This window comes from Cimex lectularius, unplaced genomic scaffold, assembly GCF_000648675.2.
Source record: "Cimex lectularius strain Harlan isolate CLEC.00 unplaced genomic scaffold, Clec_2.1 scaffold8, whole genome shotgun sequence".
NCBI classification, from domain to species: Eukaryota; Metazoa; Arthropoda; class Insecta; order Hemiptera; family Cimicidae; genus Cimex; species Cimex lectularius.
Window position 1 is genome coordinate 3,671,895 of NW_019392656.1, and position 20,054 is coordinate 3,691,948.

The 20,054-nt window shown below is 31.9% G+C and overlaps 2 protein-coding genes across 2 annotated transcripts; one reads left to right on the forward strand and one right to left on the reverse strand.

The window, feature by feature from the left end:
• The first annotated feature begins 5,146 nt into the window (after positions 1-5,146).
• Positions 5,147-12,067, forward strand: LOC106664645. The gene is made up of 6 exons (XM_014390563.1): positions 5,147-5,306; positions 5,379-5,471; positions 10,594-10,747; positions 10,806-10,948; positions 11,408-11,560; positions 11,624-12,067. The coding sequence occupies exons 1-6, from the start codon at positions 5,162-5,164 to the stop codon at positions 11,773-11,775; spliced, it is 840 nt and encodes a 279-aa protein (XP_014246049.1). The 5' UTR covers positions 5,147-5,161; the 3' UTR covers positions 11,776-12,067.
• Positions 12,068-13,245: 1,178 nt separating this feature from the next.
• Positions 13,246-19,515, reverse strand: LOC106664677 (circadian clock-controlled protein-like). The gene is made up of 6 exons (XM_014390611.2): positions 19,409-19,515; positions 16,723-16,815; positions 14,309-14,453; positions 14,107-14,249; positions 13,700-13,849; positions 13,246-13,642 (listed from the first exon to the last, which is right to left on the reverse strand). The coding sequence occupies exons 1-6, from the start codon at positions 19,473-19,475 to the stop codon at positions 13,491-13,493; spliced, it is 750 nt and encodes a 249-aa protein (XP_014246097.1). The 5' UTR covers positions 19,476-19,515; the 3' UTR covers positions 13,246-13,490.
• Between the last annotated feature and the right edge of the window lie 539 nt (positions 19,516-20,054).

The window sequence follows — 20,054 nt, forward strand, 5'->3', positions numbered from 1 at the left end:
TTTTTTTTTTTTTTGACTGGGGCTTCCGGCTTCCGACGAGGTCATTTCAGCCCCCAACTAAGTCTATATTCTATTTACCCTTTCCAACACTACATTCATACAAATAAATACATCCATACAGTACACTCATTTCGTTTGGTCGGTGGAGTACTTGATATTCCTCCACTGAACTATACTTAGACTAATCTAGATTGGGGTTGATGGAGTACTTTTATAAATATTCCGCCATCGACCCCGAATACACACTTATACGCTCTCAACGTTCGAGGAACGATGATGACGTTATATTTCACCCTCACCCCTCGCCATTCATGCTAATAAATACATGCACTCAGACAAAACAGACACACAACACATAAGACATATATACAATAAAAAACCCCAATCTCCCCTAAAAAGCGAAACAGGGGACTCTGAAACTCGCTGCAGTGCTCAAGTACCATCTTCAGATTGGATGGCATGCCAACACGCTCCCTGTGGGGAGCCAAGGCATAACATGTTTCCAGTATGTGGGTCACATCGAGCAACCTTTCTCTGCATAAGGGGCACCTGCGTGGGCTTTGTCCCAAGAGCAGGTGCCCGTATGTCAACCATGTATGGCCTATTCTTAATCGCGTTAGGACGATTCCTTGTTTCCGGCTCAGGTTCTGGGGGGGCATTTATGAATCGTGCTCTTGATGCGCAAAAGCCTCTCGGACGACCCGGCCCATCTTTCTTTTATCATGTAATTTACTGCTAACTTGGCATCAGAGGGCCTGGTCGCGATGGTCCGGTCTAGAGGGTGGGACATCCCGGCCTTTGCCGCTTCGTCCGCACGTTGATTACCCTTCAACCTGTTTTGCTTTATTAAGACAATAGTATGTTAGAAGGGTTTGTTGGTCTACAGGTGATGAACATATGTTGAACTGATCGACACTGATCATTTTACTTGTATTGTGTAATAATTTTTAAAAATTAACATAACTTGATATCGAATAGAAATCTTCAGGGATTGTTCTATAAAGTCGGGAGAAATATTTCAGTAAGGATACAATTTCAAAGAATATATCAATATTTACGTCTAGTGGAACTAACTAGAAACAAGATAAAAAATATTGTAGATACATTTAATTTAAATATTTAACTACCCCTAAAGATGTAATTAAAATTTGCCCTTTTTACACTTGGTTTTTTTGCACTGAAGGGTTACTAATTCCTATCTGGTAATTCAGACCATGGGTCATGTTGAAGAAATTAGTACTGGAGCCGTTGCACATCGGCAGACTAATATTAAGAGGGGCTTAAGCTTCCATGTTCTACATCCAAAAATTTGGATTGCAATTTCAACTTCCAACCACCGTCCAAACGTCACAAAAGTTTGAGATTACGACTAGTAACTATGAAGGCTCATGGGTTTCTCATCCAATGAAGACAAAGCAATTTGTCATTTGTTCCTTACCCCACATACTTGCACTATCGACCCCCAATTTCAAGGATCCTTACAATACAATAATACTTCGTTCTAGAACTTAATTTAATCCTTCGGAACTTTATCTCTTTTCAAATTCCAACTATCCCATCAATTTGTTGACAATGTTTGGCAAAATCCAGCAACAATCCCAAAGCATTAAGGATCTCATCTACTTCCAAGTTCCTATCACTGTATCAGTTTATTGGCCAAATCTTGGAAAAACTATACAACCTAATTCTTCTCATTCTTCAAGCCTCTAATCTAATACTGTCATAGACCATCTATTTTGGTTCTCACCAATCTGCAATACAAAAGTGTCATTGTGTTGTGGTCACCATCAAATCGTCTCTTGAGAAGGAATGTCAAGGATCAAGAAGAAAGCTCCTGCATTTGATTTTATCATCCTTTAAATCCTTCATAAACAACGAAAAGCTATGTTTTTCATAAATACTCTTTATGACTCCTCTCTCGATACAAATTTTCCCAATGCAACGAAAGTTTTTCATAGTTCCCCAATCCCAGAACATTGCAAATGACTTTTCAAATTCCTACTTCCTAGCAAGTTTATTGACAATGTTGTAAAAATGCCGGAAAACAGTACAAACTAAATTTCTTCATCCTTCACTACTCAAATATTATCCAGGAGCATCAATTTTGGTCCAGGCATCACCATTTTGCAGTACAATAATGTCATCGTGCTGTGTACACCATTAGAAAGATTGTCAAAGATCAAGGTCATTTCACGTTATTACCCCATAAATCCTTCGTAAACTATAAAAAAGATATCGTTTCCCTAACTACTCTTTATGACTTGACCTTTCATATCAATTTTCCTAATACATTGGAAACTTCATAGATCACCCAATCTCAAAACATGTTGGACGTCATGAACTTCCAAATTCCTATCACTGTGTTTATTGGCCAAATCCTGGAAATACAATACAAACTCCGGAATCCTCTTTTAAAATTCTGGGCTGTCAATTACATTCCACAATTCGACATAGTCCTATTGCGTCCTCTCTCGAGAAGGGGTGGTCTAGGGTCAAGAAAACTCCTAAATTAATCCATATTTATTTAGTAGCCATATCAATTATTCCAATTAGTTATTATTTTTTATCTAAGGTTTTTGGTTGAGATGAAAAAGAGTAATTAATGGGAATAATTAATATGTTCAATTATGGCCATTAAACAAAATATGGATTAATGTAATAATTTAAATAAGTAATAGCTCCTCGTGACCGTATCCTGATTACATGATTTTTAAAAATGGCAAAAAGAGGGAAAATTCGAATGGTTTTAGGTTGAGATGGGAAGTTGGTGTCCGATGGGATCAAAGTCATGATAGCTCAATTGTTTAGAGCAGCAGCGTATTGAGCCGAAGGTCATGGGTTCGAATCCTGTTCATGACACTAATTTTTCATCTCAACAAAAACCTGAGATGAAAAAGAATAATTAATTGAAAACTCATAAATTTGATTGTATCATCCTTTAAATCCTTTGTGATTTTAAAAAAGCTAAAATTTTCTTAACTACACTTTATGACACAACCATCGATTTTCCAAATGCAATGGAGTTCTCATAATCCTTAAACTTGACAAATTTTCCAAATTCCTGTAATATCAATTTGGGGGCAAAACCATGAAAAAAACCCTACAAACTAATTATTGCCATCCTTCAATCCTTTAATAATAACCTGGCCCATCAATTTTGGTGTTGTCACTATTTCACGATACAATGGTGTCATCATGTTTCTTGTATCTTCTCTTGACAAGGAGTGCCAAAGATCAAAAATGCTCCTGTATTTGACCAAATCATCCCTCAAATCCTTTGTAAACTACAAAAATAAAAGCTATATATTTCTTAACCAATCGTTAAATGTAACCCTCCTTGCTACTTATTCCAATGAAATGGAAGTTGTCCTAAGTTCCTCCCATGCATAAGTTTAACAAATTTAAGTGCTGCTCCGGTTACATTTCTCGATGTCGGACGGGATTTTGAGCAAAATATTTAAAAATCCTTCCCCTAACGATATGTGCGTTAAGAAAAAGACATCTTATTTTAAAAAGCACCTAGGTCTAAAAAAAATATGCTTTTTTCTTATCTTGAACTTGCTAATTTGATAAAATATTTCATATAAGGAGAAAACTCGTTCAATAATAAACAAAAATAACAAATTAGAATACAAAGAGAAAAAGTAGTTTTAGGGCTTTATATAACAAATTAGTGTTTAATTATAAAAAAAGTTTTTCATTTGCCTTTTATTACCCCCTTTTATTAGCTAGCGGCTAATTACACTGCGAAAAGGTCTATTGGTTTTTTTTTTATGTAACTGTTGTTAACGCTACCTGCATAAGAATCATACTTCCTAGATGGCGGCTATTTTCATAAGAAAACGACCTTTCGTACACCCTACCACCAGACAAGCATATAATTTTATCGTTGTACTTTCAATAATGTTGTTAAAACGTTTTATATATACAATATGAGGCCCATTGATTGGAAATGGCATCGCTTTCTAACCGGAATCTATCCCATTTCGCTTTGCTCTTTTAACGATTTCACCTTTTTCTACCCTTAGCCGAACCTCAAAATTGGTTCAAAATTAGCAAGACAGGATCGTTTTGGCACGAAGCAATCTTAAAAAAATTGAGACAACCATATTAAATAGATACAAAAGTAAAAGACAGTACAGAAACGGTCATAACGGTGAGACAAACTCACTAGTTTTCGTGGTCCGCTTGACCAATTAATTTCTTTCAATTAAGGTTTTTAGTTGAGATAAAAAAGTCAATGGCACGAGCGGGATTCGAACGCACGATCTTCGGCTAGATAAGCCGCTGCTCTACCACTTGAGCTGAGGTGACCTCGATCCACTCTGACACGTGGGTTCGAATCCCGCTCGTGACACTGACTTTTTTATCTCAACTAAAAACCTTAATTAATTGAAAGATGAGAAATACTTTGTATAATAATAAAGACTTGAAAATTAAATACACACAGATTTAATTAACTAACGCAATTAGAATTTAGCATATATTAACAGTAATTAAGTACACAATGCGAGATCATAACAGGGAAACACAATGAACTGCACAAGAAGTAGAACAAGGACTTCATTAAGTGATCAATGATGATAAAACTTGACCATGGTGATTTGCGGTTATGCTCGTGTTGATATAAGTCAATTTAACACCATGCTAGAGATTGTCAGTTATAGTAAAATTAATTTAAATGAAATCAATGTTAACTGTTAACAGTTTGCGCTTATTCTTGTCTGGTCCGCTAATTCCCGCTGTATGTCAGCGATATTACGATCGGAAAAAGCGTTTTTAGAGACGATCATTTAAACTTGAAAATTTAGACAAGTGGAACCCAATGACTACAGGTGCGAAACAAAGTAGAACAAGGACTCTGTCGAATGATCAATGATATACCTTGACCATAGCCAATTGTGTTGTAGACATTTGTTGATCTATTCAATCAATTTTAATAAGAAATTCGTTGAAGTTGTATATGTTGAGTGCAAATGTCTGCAGTCTGAATTCTTTTCGTGGCTCATCAATACATCTGTGCTTGATTGATTGCGGTAAGTCAGTTTCATCAATTTTTTTGTTTGTTTTAATTGTTATTCTTTTTATGGTGGGTTTCCAGGTTAAAAAATAAATAGTTGAATTTTCGTGTTTGAAAAAGGCATCAAGTCTCATCAAGGACATGATACTTAAGAGGGGGAAGTATATAAGTCCTGGTCTGGTTGGCAGGAGAGTCCAGTACACCATGGCACTTCGGCTTTCTCTTTTTCTCGTGGCACTGTCCACGCTAACTCATGGAGCCGTTCTCAAAAACGGGGACACAATTCGTAAGTGTTTGCTGACAGGGTATAAAAGCAAAAACAATTTTATACACTTTCCTGATGTTTTTTTGTTTTCAGCGACCTATGCCAAAGTTTGTAGAAGGTCGCAGATAGACTTCAACTCCTGCTTCAGAGAGTCACTTCAAATCGCCATACAGAAAATCAGCAAAGGTTGGTATTTAGCATATAATAACGACAAAGGATTAATGTTAAAATTAATCCTTTAATTAAACCTTAGATGGATTCCTGGACTGCAAGTTGATGAACTGTTCATCTCAAATATATAAATCCGTAAATATCCTAAGGTTATTACGTAAAGAAAGTCCCAAATTAAATTAATTTTTTAATCCTGATGCGGTTACCTTTGCCATGTTTTTTGTCCTTCTCTCTGTTATCAATGATTGACTAAATGGTTGGTTGGTAAATATTGAAAGGGACGAACAACCACGTTTAAATAAGTTTGGTTTTGCTGGACTACTTTTCACCGACGAGTACTTCCTTCAAGCCCAATTAAGCACTTTTGAGACGTTATATCTGTCGACTTTCTACTCCCGGTGACATAAAGACTTTCTGAGGCACTTAGGAAGGATTTGGCAGAGTTGCATGCAAATAATCTAATCTATTATTTCCAGTACATTGTAGTCAAAGAAAATAAAAGTCCTATTATTTTAACACACAATACAGAACGCCGAATTTTTAAGAAATCCGTGATAGTTCTGGTCTTCTAGAGGGAAGAAATTTCAAAAAAACCATGGCATGTGCGTTTGACTTATCAAAAAATATCATCAATCAATAATCATTTTAAATTATTGAAATTATTATTGAACAATCACACTCAAAAAAGATTAGCATATAAAACTGTATTTATTTAAATTGCTAACCTGTTAAATCACGTTGTAATAAAGTTCAAACCGAGTAAAACAAATTATAAACGGACTAAAATATTCAAATCAAATCATAGAAATTCCAAAATGTATATCTTTTGGAATGCAACGGTTGATAAATACAAATAAGGAAATTTGGCTTAACTTCTTTCCTTTGTAGAACACTCTTTAGAAACAAAAATTAATTTTATAACTTTTCGATAAATACGTGTAAAAATGCTAAGATACATGAAACTTAAATTTTTACTTCTAACTCAGAAGTTATACCAAAAATTAACAGATTGGAAGGCAGCTTCAGAAGTTTCCACTGAAGACGCCCAAGTCAGAAGTCAACTTTTCGAAAGTTAACGTTAGGGGTCCCTTTTTTACAACCTTAAAGTTAGTAGTATTTTTTTAATGTTAACGTTAGAAGTTAACTTTTGGAAAGTTAACGTCTGTAGTTGATCTTTTGAAGCCAACAATAGACATTAACTTTTCTTAATTCAATGGAAAAAATTGTTGGAAATCAATATTAGATGTTAACTTTTGTAAAGTTAACGTCTATAAATAATCTTTTGAGGCAACAGTAGACATTTTCTTAATTCAATGGAAAAAATTGTTTGGGATTGAATGTCAGAAGTTTATAGTTCGATGTCATCGGCATAAATTAACTTTACTTAAATCAAAGCGTTTAGAAGTTAACCAGTTAAACTCCAACAACAGAAGTAAAATTTTGGAAAGTTAACGTTAGAAATTGACTTTATAAAGTTCAGGTTATTAGTTTGCCGTATAAAAGTTAACGTTAAAAGTTAATCCTATCAAAATGGCAAAAGCTAATCGTTAGAAGTCAAACATTGGAAAGTTAACTATTTAGAATCTAACGTTAAAAATTAAAAGTTTGAAACGTTAAGTTAATTAGGTGTCAACTTTTTTTTTTTAATGTTAACTTTAGACGTAATGTTTTTTTTTAATGTTACGTTAGGAGTTAACTTTTTGTCCTGTTAACGTTAAAAGTTAACTGTAGGAAGTTAACGTTATCGAACCCGACGTTAGAAGTCAAACTCTGGATAGTTAACTGTTTAGAAACCGACGTTAAAAGTTAACAGTTGGAAAATTTAACATTACGACTCAATTCTGGAAAGTTATCGTTAGGAGACAACTTTTGTATATGATAACTTAGAATTAAAGGTTTTTAGAAGTTAACATTAGAAGTTAACTTTTGTAAAGTGAACATTGGATGTAAAGGTTTTTGGAATGTGAATTTTTTCAAATTAACGTTAAAACTTTGGGATGTTAACTGTTTAGAAGCTAACGTTAGAAGTTAAAAGTTGTAAAAGTTAACATTACAACATTAAAAGTTACTTAAGAAGTAAACTATTGAGAAGTTAATGTTAGAAGGCATTTTGGGAAGATTTAAAGTCAGAAATAATCTACAAGAGAAATTACATAGATATTCTTCTACTTGAAAGACAAGAATCAACAAAGTATTTTTCATCGAACATGATTCCCAGGATGATTATTTAACTTATAAAAATCGCACTTTTCGATATAAAAAAAGTTTAAACTTACTCATGTTTCACCAAATGCGGGATTAAAATGGGTAATAATTCATGTTTCATATATGCTGTACAACATTATGCCAGTTTATCGTTAGTTCATTATTTATTACCCCCCAAATTCCTTGATTATCGAGTGGAAACCGAATAAAATTTTACAGTTCAAATAGAAAACGATACTACAAACAGTGTAAAAATGTAAATTAAGGATTCTCTTTTTCAAAAAATATTGTCAGATGAAACAATATCACCCAACTAGGAATGTGGGTTAGACTGCATCAAGTATTCCAGCCATTAAAGATTACGAAAGTTGTTTCGACACACTTACAGCCGACTTTTTTTTATGTCTATTTCGTCCAGTGTTTAGTTCCAATAGATCAGAGGACCCTTAGATCCGTAGAAATGTTTCTTCATGTGAATTCAGCAACAATTTTACAACACCTTGTAAATTGCACTTTATATTCGACCGAATCTTGAAACAGACATGTGCCGTTGACTGTCGTTGTTTTACATTGTTTACATGCTTTACCCGTTCTCCTTGAACCTCTTGGGTAGCTATCGGCCTTGTAGCTTAGCCCCTACTTTGTATGCTCACTTTTTCTGCTGTTTTCATACTTCTATTCGATAAATTTTTGTTAAACCTCATTTCCACCTGTTGGCCGTCATTATAAACAAGTTTTTGACCATGGACGAAAAGATTTCCTTGGCCGATTTCTAAATATGTCAATAGAATTTAATCGTGCGGTCGAAATCTCTTTATACGAAAACAATAATTTAAACGTTTTCTACTGCTTAATTTGCTTGAAACAAGGATCTTCGGGCCGACTTCTTTTTACAGTTGAAGCACGACTTAAACACTTGATGAATTAAAATTGGCCCTGGGCATTAACAATACACGTTTTAGTTTATAACAATGGGTGGAGGCCATACCATCATCGTGTAACTTATCTGAAAATCTATGTCCAAGTCGTTACTTTTATTTAGCCATTTTGTAATGTCAACTTGTATTTAGTCAAAACTAAAGTTTATACTGATAGAATTGTCGGAAGAGAATGTATATGTTACAGAAAAAATAAACTTTACGCCAACAAATAAAAAAATGCGTTTAGTAAAATTCTTAAAATTTTAGCTTTACCCATTATGGAATAGAGGGTGAGAGGAAACGTGATAGAGTTGGAGAGAGAAAAAGAGAGACAGAGGGATAAACGAAGATAGTGACAGAGAATGAGGAAAGAAAGAGAGATAGTGTGAGAAAGAGAGAGAGAGTGATAGAGGGATACAAAGGGATTCGAGGTTGATAGTATTTTTACATAAGATACAATTAAAAACCAGTTTTTCTAGAATGTAATGCGTACAATTTATATTTTTTTAAATCATTAGTTGTTAATCGAACTCGACTTGTTGAGTCATGTAATGAGATGATGTCTTCAGGTCACGAAAGATAATCTCGTCAAAATAAAAAATAGGCCGATATGCGATAGGTAGATTAAAACAACGGATCATCAACAATAAAACCCCATTCTCACAGTTCTCAGAATCAAGGAGAGCACATTGTCTTCGTAGAGAATAAATCACATAGATCCGATAGGCGGCTTTTTCGGTGTAACGTGATTTCTCAGATAAAGTACTGCAATTTCTCTTTCGCCACAAGCGATTTCTTAAGCGCGTGATTGATTTTTAAATCGCCTAAGTCGTGTCGAAACACACAAATGACAATTTGAATGTTAAATTGTTAAACTTTGTTTTAAATTGTGTAATCACCGGCCTACTTGTCAGATTTAACATTTCGGTATGTTTGAGCGTTAGATCTGATCAATAATTTGTTTTTCAAAATTTTCCAATAGATAAAACGTTCGATTAAGTATATTTACAAAAAAATATGTGTAAATAAATTTTACATAAAAAGAGAGAAATGAAGGATCAAAAAATATTCAATTCAGGTTACTGTTCACCACTTTCTCTGAACTTGGTTCAAATATGAACTAGGTTCCAGTAAACCCAGTTTAAATCCTGATACCGTTGCACTAACTTGGTTTAAACTCAGTTCAGTATTGAATCGAGTTGAACTCAAAAATTAAGATTTTTTAATTTATTTTGAACCGTGTACAAATTATGAACCTGGCTCAACTTACTGTCGTCGAGCGTGGGTTAAACTGAGTTCAGAGTTGAACTACGTTTTCAAGCAATATTTTATTTTTTTGCTTATGTTGCATTTACATTCGGTTTGTCTTAATTAAACAGTAAAAACATTCCTTATTTACATTTATTTGTACGAATCGGGAATTTAAGCACATCATCAGGTCTATATTTTTTGTAAAAAGATATAAGATGTGGATATTAACATATTTTACACTTTATTAACCTTGTCATATATTTTTATTTTATTGTTTTGTTTAAAAAAAAGAAGTTCTATGCGGGTTTTTTTAAAAGTAAATTTGTTACTTTTTTAAACATTTATTTGGATGTTTAGGGAATATAGTTTCTTTGAAAAGATATATTGACCCTAATCATCCCAAAAATATTTTATTATCACTCATTAATTTTTTTTGTTTGTAACAATTTTAGACATGTTTAAAGATTCTCCATTTAACAGTATTGGAGAATACAGGTCAACAAATATTCATCTAAAATTAATAAAAATTTATGTACAAAGGATGATTTCATTGTTGACACAAATATTCTTTTTACATAGTTTTACTCTGTCTAGCAATCTTGCTGCTTTGTCGATAAATAAGTAGCTAATATATATTTATAAAGTATGTAATTTTTGGCAGTTATACTTAGAAATCTACCAATTATTACCTTAATTTTTTGAAATAATGCAAATTCCATGATCATCAACAGCTTTTTTGTACTATAATTTTTTTTTTAAAGATGGTATCCGTCAGCTTAAAGTACCCAGCCTTGACCCATGGAGGGTTGACAAATTGACAATTAACTACGGAACGGGTACCCCTTTCAAAGTCAGTATGCATGTGAAGAACTCGGACGTTTATGGATTTTCTAGACTTCAGATTCTGAACGTCAGGTGATTATTTTTGAAAATTTGCTATTTTTCTTCATTTTTAACAGCGACCGCATTCCAGATCCAACTTCGATGACCCAGAGGCAATCTCTATGGAAATAGACTTTTCCAACAAGAAAGTGTTCATTGAAGGAGATTACAACGCTGAAGGGTTGATTTCCGACGTTCCAGTCCTTGCCAGTGGCAAATACAACGTCAGCATGAGTAAGAATGCATTACTTACTTTGAAACATAGTTCCTACTCATAGTTTTCTGTTTCAACGATCTGGATTTCATTTGGTTTCAATAATTAGAATAAAAATAATGGAGATAAATGAATAAGATCTACTTTTATTACATATTAAATATAAAATTATTTTCTTACAATATTTATTAGAATAATATTTAGTTGTGTTGTAATTCATGTTTTTCGCATGTAAAAAATTGAGTGGCATCAAAAACCAGCTTCTCATTGGAACATTGTTGGTGGGTTCACTCTTACTGATGATGAATGTTTAATGCTTGAAATTCGGTTTGTTGAAAACGACAAACTGTGAGTAACAACTATCTTTTAAAGTAGTTGAACAACATACTCACCTTTATCATGTGTAAACACATCATTTCCATAATTAACACATTTTATTTTTTTAACCGAAATAACTTTTTAAAAAAAATTGAAATTAGGTAATGTCAGTGGTACCCTTAAAATAAAAGGCCGCATTGTCAAAAAATCCGACGGTGAAGAATATCTACAGGTTATCAGATCAAACTCAAGGCCTGATGTCGGAGACATGGTCATCAGCATGACCAACGAGAACAACAAATACCCCGAACTTCGTAAGTGCATTATCATTGTGTTTTACTAAATCGGCGATTATACTTGACCGGATAACATTTCAGACAATCTCTTCCTCGTCTTGATGAACCAATTCTGGAAGGTGATGTACGAAGAGCTTCTTCCTTACGCCGAAGAGAACTTCAATGAAATCCTTACACCAATGTTTAACATGGCCACTTTCAAGATCCCATTCAACCAGCTTATTCCACAATAAGTAAGGTGCAATACTTTAAAAAACTAAGAAGTAGAGTGAATTTTAATTGTAGTCATTTTGAGTAAAGCTACAATTAGAAGAAAACACCTTTTTAATAAAATAAATATAAACACAAGTCTGTACTTAATATGGAGGTGTTTGAACAAAGTAAATGTTAAGGATTCCTTTTCTTCTAACTTATGCACTGAGGTTTTTAAAAACCCTTTACATACTTTCATCTTATTATATTTCAAAAAATTGTCTTTGTAAAAATACAATGTTTAAAAAAAAATAAAAAAATGTTTGTAAAATAGTTTTTGTTTTTTCTTATTTATTTTTTAATAGCTCAACTTTTGAAATTTTCTATTGTACGCCCTTTCTTCTAGCAATGTAATTTTAGTATGTTAAATTATTGTGCATTTAATTATTCAAAGACAAGTTAAAAAGAAAAAAAAACTGAAGAAAAAGTAATTTAAAAAAAATAGGTTAGTCTGAACATAGCCCACGACATTGGGGGAGTTGTTAAATCAGCAAATCACAATTTACCTCGTGTACCAAACAAATACCCTGAAATAACCCACTACCTTGTATCCTCAATGCCACGACTACTCCAGGCTGTAATTGATGCAAATCAAATGTATAAAATTTTATTAAAAAAAAAAAAAAAACTCTACTGGGCCAATATATGTATATATATTTTGGCTTTTAAAATTCATACTCATATTTATTATTTTTATCTTATTTTTAATGTGCTCAATTTGTTGCGAGCAAAGATTAATAATTGAATGCTAGTTTTAAAATAAATTTAGTGTCATACAATTTAACCTTTATATTTTTGAAATTTAAGAAAAAAGTGGGGTGTTTCAACGCTTTTTGATCCAGTGTAATAAATGTTTAAAATAACAATGGACCAATCAAATGTGCGAACATTTAAAAATCATTTTTATTTAAAAACCCATTTGTGAATGTCGGGTTCAAATACAGGGTCGCTGGATTCGAACACTGGACCTTTTACCTTACCAAGAGATGAGTGGCTGTCAACCCCTTAATCATTGTGGCCGTTTGTTGTTATTTTTTATTAAATCATGAAATTTAAAGATTATTTCATATTGAATTATTTCCATTTCAAAAGACACTATAGCCAAGAGAAAGTAATCGCTAAAACAAAAATGGTCTTCGAGATATTGAATCGACAAACCATGATTTGTCGGATGAAAGTCGTTTGAAATATTTTGACTAGGAAAAATTTAATTAACTTATTCAATGTAGAGCTTTTCTTTTCAAATAAATCATGAAATGGTTGGCTTCATAAAATGTCCACTCAGATATTAAATCAGCAAGCATCAGGGGTTATTTTAAAAAAAGATGGTGTTTAATTTGCTGAATCTGCTGGCTTAACAGCAAAAATTATTATAAGCATGTTAACAAAAGTAGAACTTTACACAGTAAAAAGGGAGGAAATTTTGAGGTGAATATATTGATAATTATGACTTTATTTTTGTTAATTTATTTCAAAATAATTTTTTTTCCATATGTTAGTAACATTTTGAAAAATTAGCTTATCTAGTTAATCTAGAAAACTGAAAGTTTTAGCAAGCTTCAAATACACAATTTTTCAATTTATTGTTTTTTTTCTCCTTTTCAGATTCAAAAGATTTTTGAGGTCACGTTAAATTGTACTGCAGGTAAACTTTAAACTTAAAATTTGTATCACAATTTACAACAAATAGGAGAAGTTAAGCCGGAACGATTTTGTCAAACGGTACGTCGTTGAAGGCTTCTTGAACATAAGACCTGATTATACCATCAAGCCCTTCTTCGATGAATTGAACTGCTTCAGCGTAAACCAACCTCCAATATTGGTTGACGAGAGATGTGACTATACCAGCTGGAAATTAAAATATTAATTATTTGTTAATTTTTTAAAATTATTATTTCAACTTACTGAGCTCAGGGAACGGGTCATTGGCATTCGTTACGTCTATGTGTAAATCTGTGACTTGTGGTTTCAGCGCAGCCCTATCTATGCTCAGATACTCCTGACCATCTCTTTCGACAACATGTCCTTTAAGGACCAATGTACCTCGTATTCCAGCTGCGCAAGAACAATTTACTAATTAATATAATTTACAAATTGTACATAATACAATTTACATAATTAATATAAGAAAAAAAACTTTTAAGTTACAAATTTATATATATAATAAATATTGCATAAAAAAATTAAACATGAATTGTTTACTGTACATCTGCACATTATAAGACAAACCTATAATAAATAATTAGTTCATACTTAATTAAATTTATTCCAATGCTTACAAAGAAAGAGTAAGAAAATTAAAAGAAACTCACTAATAGTGACGTTAAAATCTCCTTCGGACATGGAAGGACTGTCAGGTCCCATAATTACAGCGGTGTAGTTCCCCTCTAAATTCAACCTTCTGTTGAATATGTCAATCTCTACCCTTAGCTTGTTTTTATTCTTCAAATTTGACCTTAAAAATTTTCAAATTGTAATTTTTCAACGAGTAGGACAAATAGGCGTAATGCTCACCTGAATCCTTTGATCTGAGTGTGTGCGAGTCCTGTCAGAGTTTCGCCGCCGATGGTGATTCCCATTCTTTCAGCGGCGGTGCCGAAGCTCAACGGGATCTCGGGCATGACCCAAGGATCCAACTTGTCCTCCTCCGGTGTATCTTCTATAAAGGTCAATTGACAATAAAAACTTATAAAACTGTATAGTATTAAAATAAATAAATTACAAAGCGGTGAAGGCCTATATAAAAATTCATGAAAACACAATTAAAGATTAATATTGTTCATTTTAATTGAAAAATACCAAGATAGACATGAAAGAAACATAAAAAAAAGATAAATACATTAATAAGCTTTTCAGTAAGATAGACAAATTATTTTTTCAAGTACACAGTCAGATTGTTTGATCTATTGATAAATATATGGAAAGATAAATAGATAGATTGAAAGACTGATAGATAGTGAGAGAAAAACATAAATAATTAACCAGACAAATAAATAAAAAGATAGACAACCACAAAGATACATGGACGAACTCAAGGATTTAAAGATAGATAAATAAATTGTACATACAATAAAGAATATTAAGCAGACAGATGAGAAAATAGATCAAAAGATTAATAGATAGTAAGTAAAATATTTAGTTAAACAAAGATTTAGAATATTGGTCCTGTAAAGAAAGGCAGATATACAAATTGAACAGAATTGACAGATTGATTATAGTTATTTGGTTTGACCTATAAAAAAATTTAATATGCAATAATTAGATCGAAAGATTAGGAGAACGACAGTCAGAAGAATATATAGAAAGATAGATACAAAAATACATTGGCAGAAAGACTAGATCTAATGATATAATAAATTAGATAATATACAGACAGACTGATCAGTTGACAATTCTTTGGATAGATTTGTAAAAAATTAGTTGGCAAATAGATACATACATCATAAGATTGATAGATATATAAACTAATACACAGATAAATAATTATACAAACTGTTAAATAGTTAAATACAAAAGTAAAAATTTAGATTAGATAAACAGATAAATTAAAAAATAGATAGTCCGATAAATAGTTAAACCGACAGTTAAATAAATATATAGACAGACATAAATACACATAGATAAACAGAAGGATTTAAAGATAGATAAATAGATTTTTTTTTATTATTAACTACAGTCAGATTTATCAAAAGCTAAGTAGGTGGACAGGTAGGCAGTAGACAGATAGATCAAAAAGGTGATAGATAGACAGTCATAAAAATAGTTTAGTAGAAAGTTAGATATATAGAAAGATAAATAAATAGACAGAAAGATTGATGTTATTTGAAGAGATCTATAAAAAAAATTAAGATGAGTAGATAGATCAAAAGATTGATAGAGAAACTGATATGTAGATAAATAGATAAACAAGCCATTAGATAAATAAATAGAAAAGTAAATATATAGATAGAAGAATACACAAACAAGTTGATAAAAAATGAAAGATATGTAAAGAAAACACGCAACAACTTTCCATTTAAAATAAAATTTATATTTTTTATAATATGTCTTAATTATATAACTACATATAATTATAATTTTCAAAAACTAGAAAAATAACTAGATAGGCGTACTTGTAAATGGATAACTAGATAGACAATTTCCAGGTAATGATTTGTGCAATTAATTTGCAACACGAAAAATATCAGGACAATGAAAAAACGATTAGAAACTTGAAAAATTCTCTAATTATCTTGCCATTTATAATCACAGAGTACGTTTAATGAGTTTAATCATCAAACATCTATGATTTTTTATGATTAGAAATCATATAATCACACGGATAGTGTGTCAAGGAAGCATTCACAATTGTGAGATAAACGATGAAGTTCTGGTGATAATTTTTTTTTTTCAGTTAATATTTAACGAATAACTTTTAACATAATGCAACTATTGTGTAATTACTCATTTGAATGTGTAGTGAAAGTTATTGCTTATTATAACGGGAAAACAATCTTGAAAAACAATTTTGTACATTTGATTTTAAAAAATTAACTGCAGGTTTCATGAAATTGTTAATTGTAAGATTTTTGATCAAAGATTAAAAAAAAAAAAAAGATTAGCCGGATAGTGAGAGAAAATAGCTATTTCTGTAATTGCTAGTCGGAGTTTGTCACTCGTGATAGAATTCGTTTCTTTCTTTCGTTTTGGATGATTGGATTGTTACATAAGCAGTCGTCCTTTAAAAGAAAAATAGACAAATCAAAAGCTAAACTAAAAACCGTCTGTTTTACTGCGGTGGAAAGATTTACTTCTATTAAAAGTTTCGTAATAATTAAAAAATAAGACGGTAAGGGAAGAACTGTTTCATATAAATATCTTGAAGTTTATTATGAAAACGGGATTTAATTATATTGAGCAATAAAATTATAAATAATAAAAGAAATTACCTTTGCTTAAATCATTAATTATGTTTTGTAAGGCGTTTTTCATACACTTGTTAAAATCGGGCGAACTTCTCTTGCACGCGACAGTGTAATTTGCTGTAACAGAATGCATAAATCATTAGAATTCATAAAATTACTATAAACTGATGGATGTTTTAATATATTTTTCCATTTTGGCATCAGTAGTAGGTAATAGCTAAGATCAAAAATTTGACAAAATTCAATGAAACCATTATCCAAAAGCTTGCAACATTTCTGCATTAAATATTTAGTATAAAAGTTGAAATAGTAAAAATCTGTAAAAAAAATTTAGGTTTTGTTCCAATTGTCCATAAAGTCCGATTTTTCAAACAATGGATCATCCAAACGATGTGTGTTTTTTCGACAGGTTAAAGCATGTTGTTATAAAAAGCACAAGGTTTTAATATTCACAAAGGAACACTCAGAAACACACACTCAATCTATTAAACTAAACACTGATATTTCAAAAACCACGGTGGACATAAACACCAATTAGTAGGACGTCAGGAAACCGGAAAATGACTCCTGGATAAAGGTGGAAATGTTGTTATTTCAAAATATGCCCCGGGAGTTGGTACTTAATTACTGAAAGGAAGAAGTGCATTAAAATCAGCCATCAAAGTCCGTGACTTCAATTTTCTCCATGTGGTAGTCAGTCCTAGAAAAATCAAGGCTGTTTCGACTGTCTAATTACGTTTTATTCGCGTTGAATTAAGGTTTTTCGGTTCAACGTGACTTTTTTTTTCTCTTAAGTTAGCAGATTATTCAAAACACTTCATTGACCTGGTTTTTTTGAAAATTTCGGCAAAACAAACTACTGCTTCGTAGATTTATGGAGAAGTTTGATCCTTTTCAAGTTTCAAGTCCCTCGAATTTAGGGCTTTCTCAAAAACTATTCGATTATATATTAATAAATTATTTCGCTTAAGAAGTTTTATTTTATGAAACTGCACATTGCATCGTGAATTTTTATTTGTCCATCCAGCATTCATAAACGTCAGGCAATAATGTACAACGAGAAGTTTGGAAATATGGAAAAGTGCAAAAAAACATTGCTATGATGGCATAAAATTAATTTTATGATAACAATTGATTATAAACTACAAACTGTAATAGGTAAAGGATTTTACGAAGGATCTCTTGTTCCTGGCAGAATTGTACTTTTTATATAGTCCTCACACCATCATCAGTGATAATGATTTGATTTTTAATTATCCAAAGAATAAAATATAAGAGAAAACATCAAAAGTATAATTCTGCCTGGCAGAAGAGATCGTTTGTAGAATCCTGTGATTCAATTTTATATTTTTTTACTATAATTAAAAAAAACATTGTCATCGATGATGTTTCTAAATTGATACTAAATTCCGAAAACAAATGACTATAAACTAAAACAGAAACACACGATTTTACAAAGGATCTCTTGTACCTGGCAGAAATGTTTTTTTGATACTTATATTTTTGTTTTGGGCAATTAAAAAAACATCATTTTCATTGATGATGGTGTGACCTGATATATTTCAAGGATAGATGACTATAAAGTACAAATGGAAACACAAGATTCTACAAAGGATCTTTTGTGCCAGGCAGCAAATTTCAATTTCTCCTATATTTTTGTTTTGTGCAATTACAAAAACCCATCGTTATCATTGATGATGATGTGAAAAAATGACTATAAACGACAAACTAAAACAAGATTCCACGATGGAACTCTTGTTCCTGGCATAGGTATAATTTTAAAAAAAATTCATTGCAACGACATTTATGTTACTCACTTGTCGTTTTTTATAATATGACGAACAATAAAATTTAAAAAAAGATCTATTATCTAAAAAACTAAATAAATGATGAAGTTCCAGAGCTTATCTAGGCTAACTGATCGTTACAAGTTTTAATTTAAAATTTTCGAAAAATATTATAAACATCCTCACTGATGATGGTGTGAAGTTGAATATGATAAATAAAAGGCATCATTGATATATTTACAAAACTGATTAATTAAAGGATTTCATAGGGTTTATTTTCTGTCTTGTCCTTCAAAAACACTTTACTTTCTAAGTTGTTTTCGTTGTCGGAGATTTTTTTAGACTTTTTTTTTTAAATCAAATAGTCATCAAATTCAAGTAAATGTCACGGTTTTTGTAAATTTTCACACTTGAAAACTCGTGATTTTCCCAACTTTGACGGGTATTTCACGACAGGTGAATCTTTATGTGTGATAATAATTGTACGGTTTATACTCGGCTTATGACTCTCGGCGAAAGAATCATCAATCAGTGATGATGGCGTGATGCCGTTTCTGAGCAAACTAGCGCGAATTCCGACTCGGCAGATAACTAAGAAGCTGATGACACGGGTTCATAGGGTTCATCTTACAAATCTCACTTTCTAATGTTTGCTAGAAAGTTTTGTAATTGTTTTTTTTATTCACAACTTTAATACGCAAATTTTGTAAAATTTTCTATGAAATACTTGAATTTTTTTTTCACAGAGGAGTTGAACGTAAAATGAATAAAATCATGTTTCAAAGTTTGTTAGTAAATTATTTACTAATAATCACTACTATATATGTAGATATTAACAAAAAAATGAACCGCCTAATCTACCTTAAGTTTGGCTTTGCCGAAAATTAAGTATATGGCTAGGTTTTTCTTGTATTCCTACTTACAAATGAATTCGCTTGACAGGGCAGAAACAAAGGCCAGTCCGACCAAGAAGACAATTGCGCGGAGCATGGTTGCTTAATGTGCTTTGAGTCCTTTTCCTTTCTTTATTTATAACTTCACTCCCCTTCCTTGGCCGGTTCACCGACTTGGTGCTGGGAAATAATTGCACGGTCTTGTCCGACGCCGGTTCCCCTCCGGTCTGCAATTTTTTTGGGAAATTACTATATTTCCATTTTCCGCTCTTGAGTACGACTTGAGTCGAGTCATGGCCTTAGGAAAATTTAAAGAGTAATTTTACGCTGTTTACTTCCGCTATTTACTTAAAATTTTGAAAAAATATAACTGCGTACCTCCTGAACCCTAACGCTGAGATATACATATATTCAATCGTGACAGTTACCATTTAAACATTTTTGCTATTAAATCCATTTAGTGGTCTATTGACAAAATTATTTCTTTCAATTAATTAATCTTTTTATGTAAGGTTTTGGTTGAAATGAAAAAGTTAGTGTCACGAGCGGGATTCGAACCCACGATCTTCGGCTCAGTACGCCTGCTCTAACCATTTGAGCATCTTGACTTCAATGAAATAAGTTTAAATGTTTGTGATACTTAAAAGTTGAAGTCCCGATAGCTCGAGTGGATAGA

Bases quoted from the DNA above. Each gene is read 5' to 3' on its own strand.
- LOC106664645 (XM_014390563.1), top strand. From the start codon at position 5,162: ATGATACTTAAGAGGGGGAAGTATATAAGTCCTGGTCTGGTTGGCAGG. The intron at 5,307-5,378 runs GTAAGTGTTTGC...TTTTGTTTTCAG, and splicing joins CAAAAACGGGGACACAATTC to CGACCTATGCCAAAGTTTGT. The intron at 5,472-10,593 runs GTTGGTATTTAG...TTTTTTTTAAAG, and splicing joins CATACAGAAAATCAGCAAAG to ATGGTATCCGTCAGCTTAAA.
- LOC106664677 (XM_014390611.2), bottom strand. From the start codon at position 19,475: ATGCTCCGCGCAATTGTCTTCTTGGTCGGACTGGCCTTTGTTTCTGCC. The intron at 14,250-14,308 runs GTGAGCATTACG...AAAATTTTTAAG, and splicing joins ACTCAGATCAAAGGATTCAG to GTCAAATTTGAAGAATAAAA. The intron at 13,643-13,699 runs GTAAGTTGAAAT...TTTAATTTCCAG, and splicing joins TGACCCGTTCCCTGAGCTCA to CTGGTATAGTCACATCTCTC.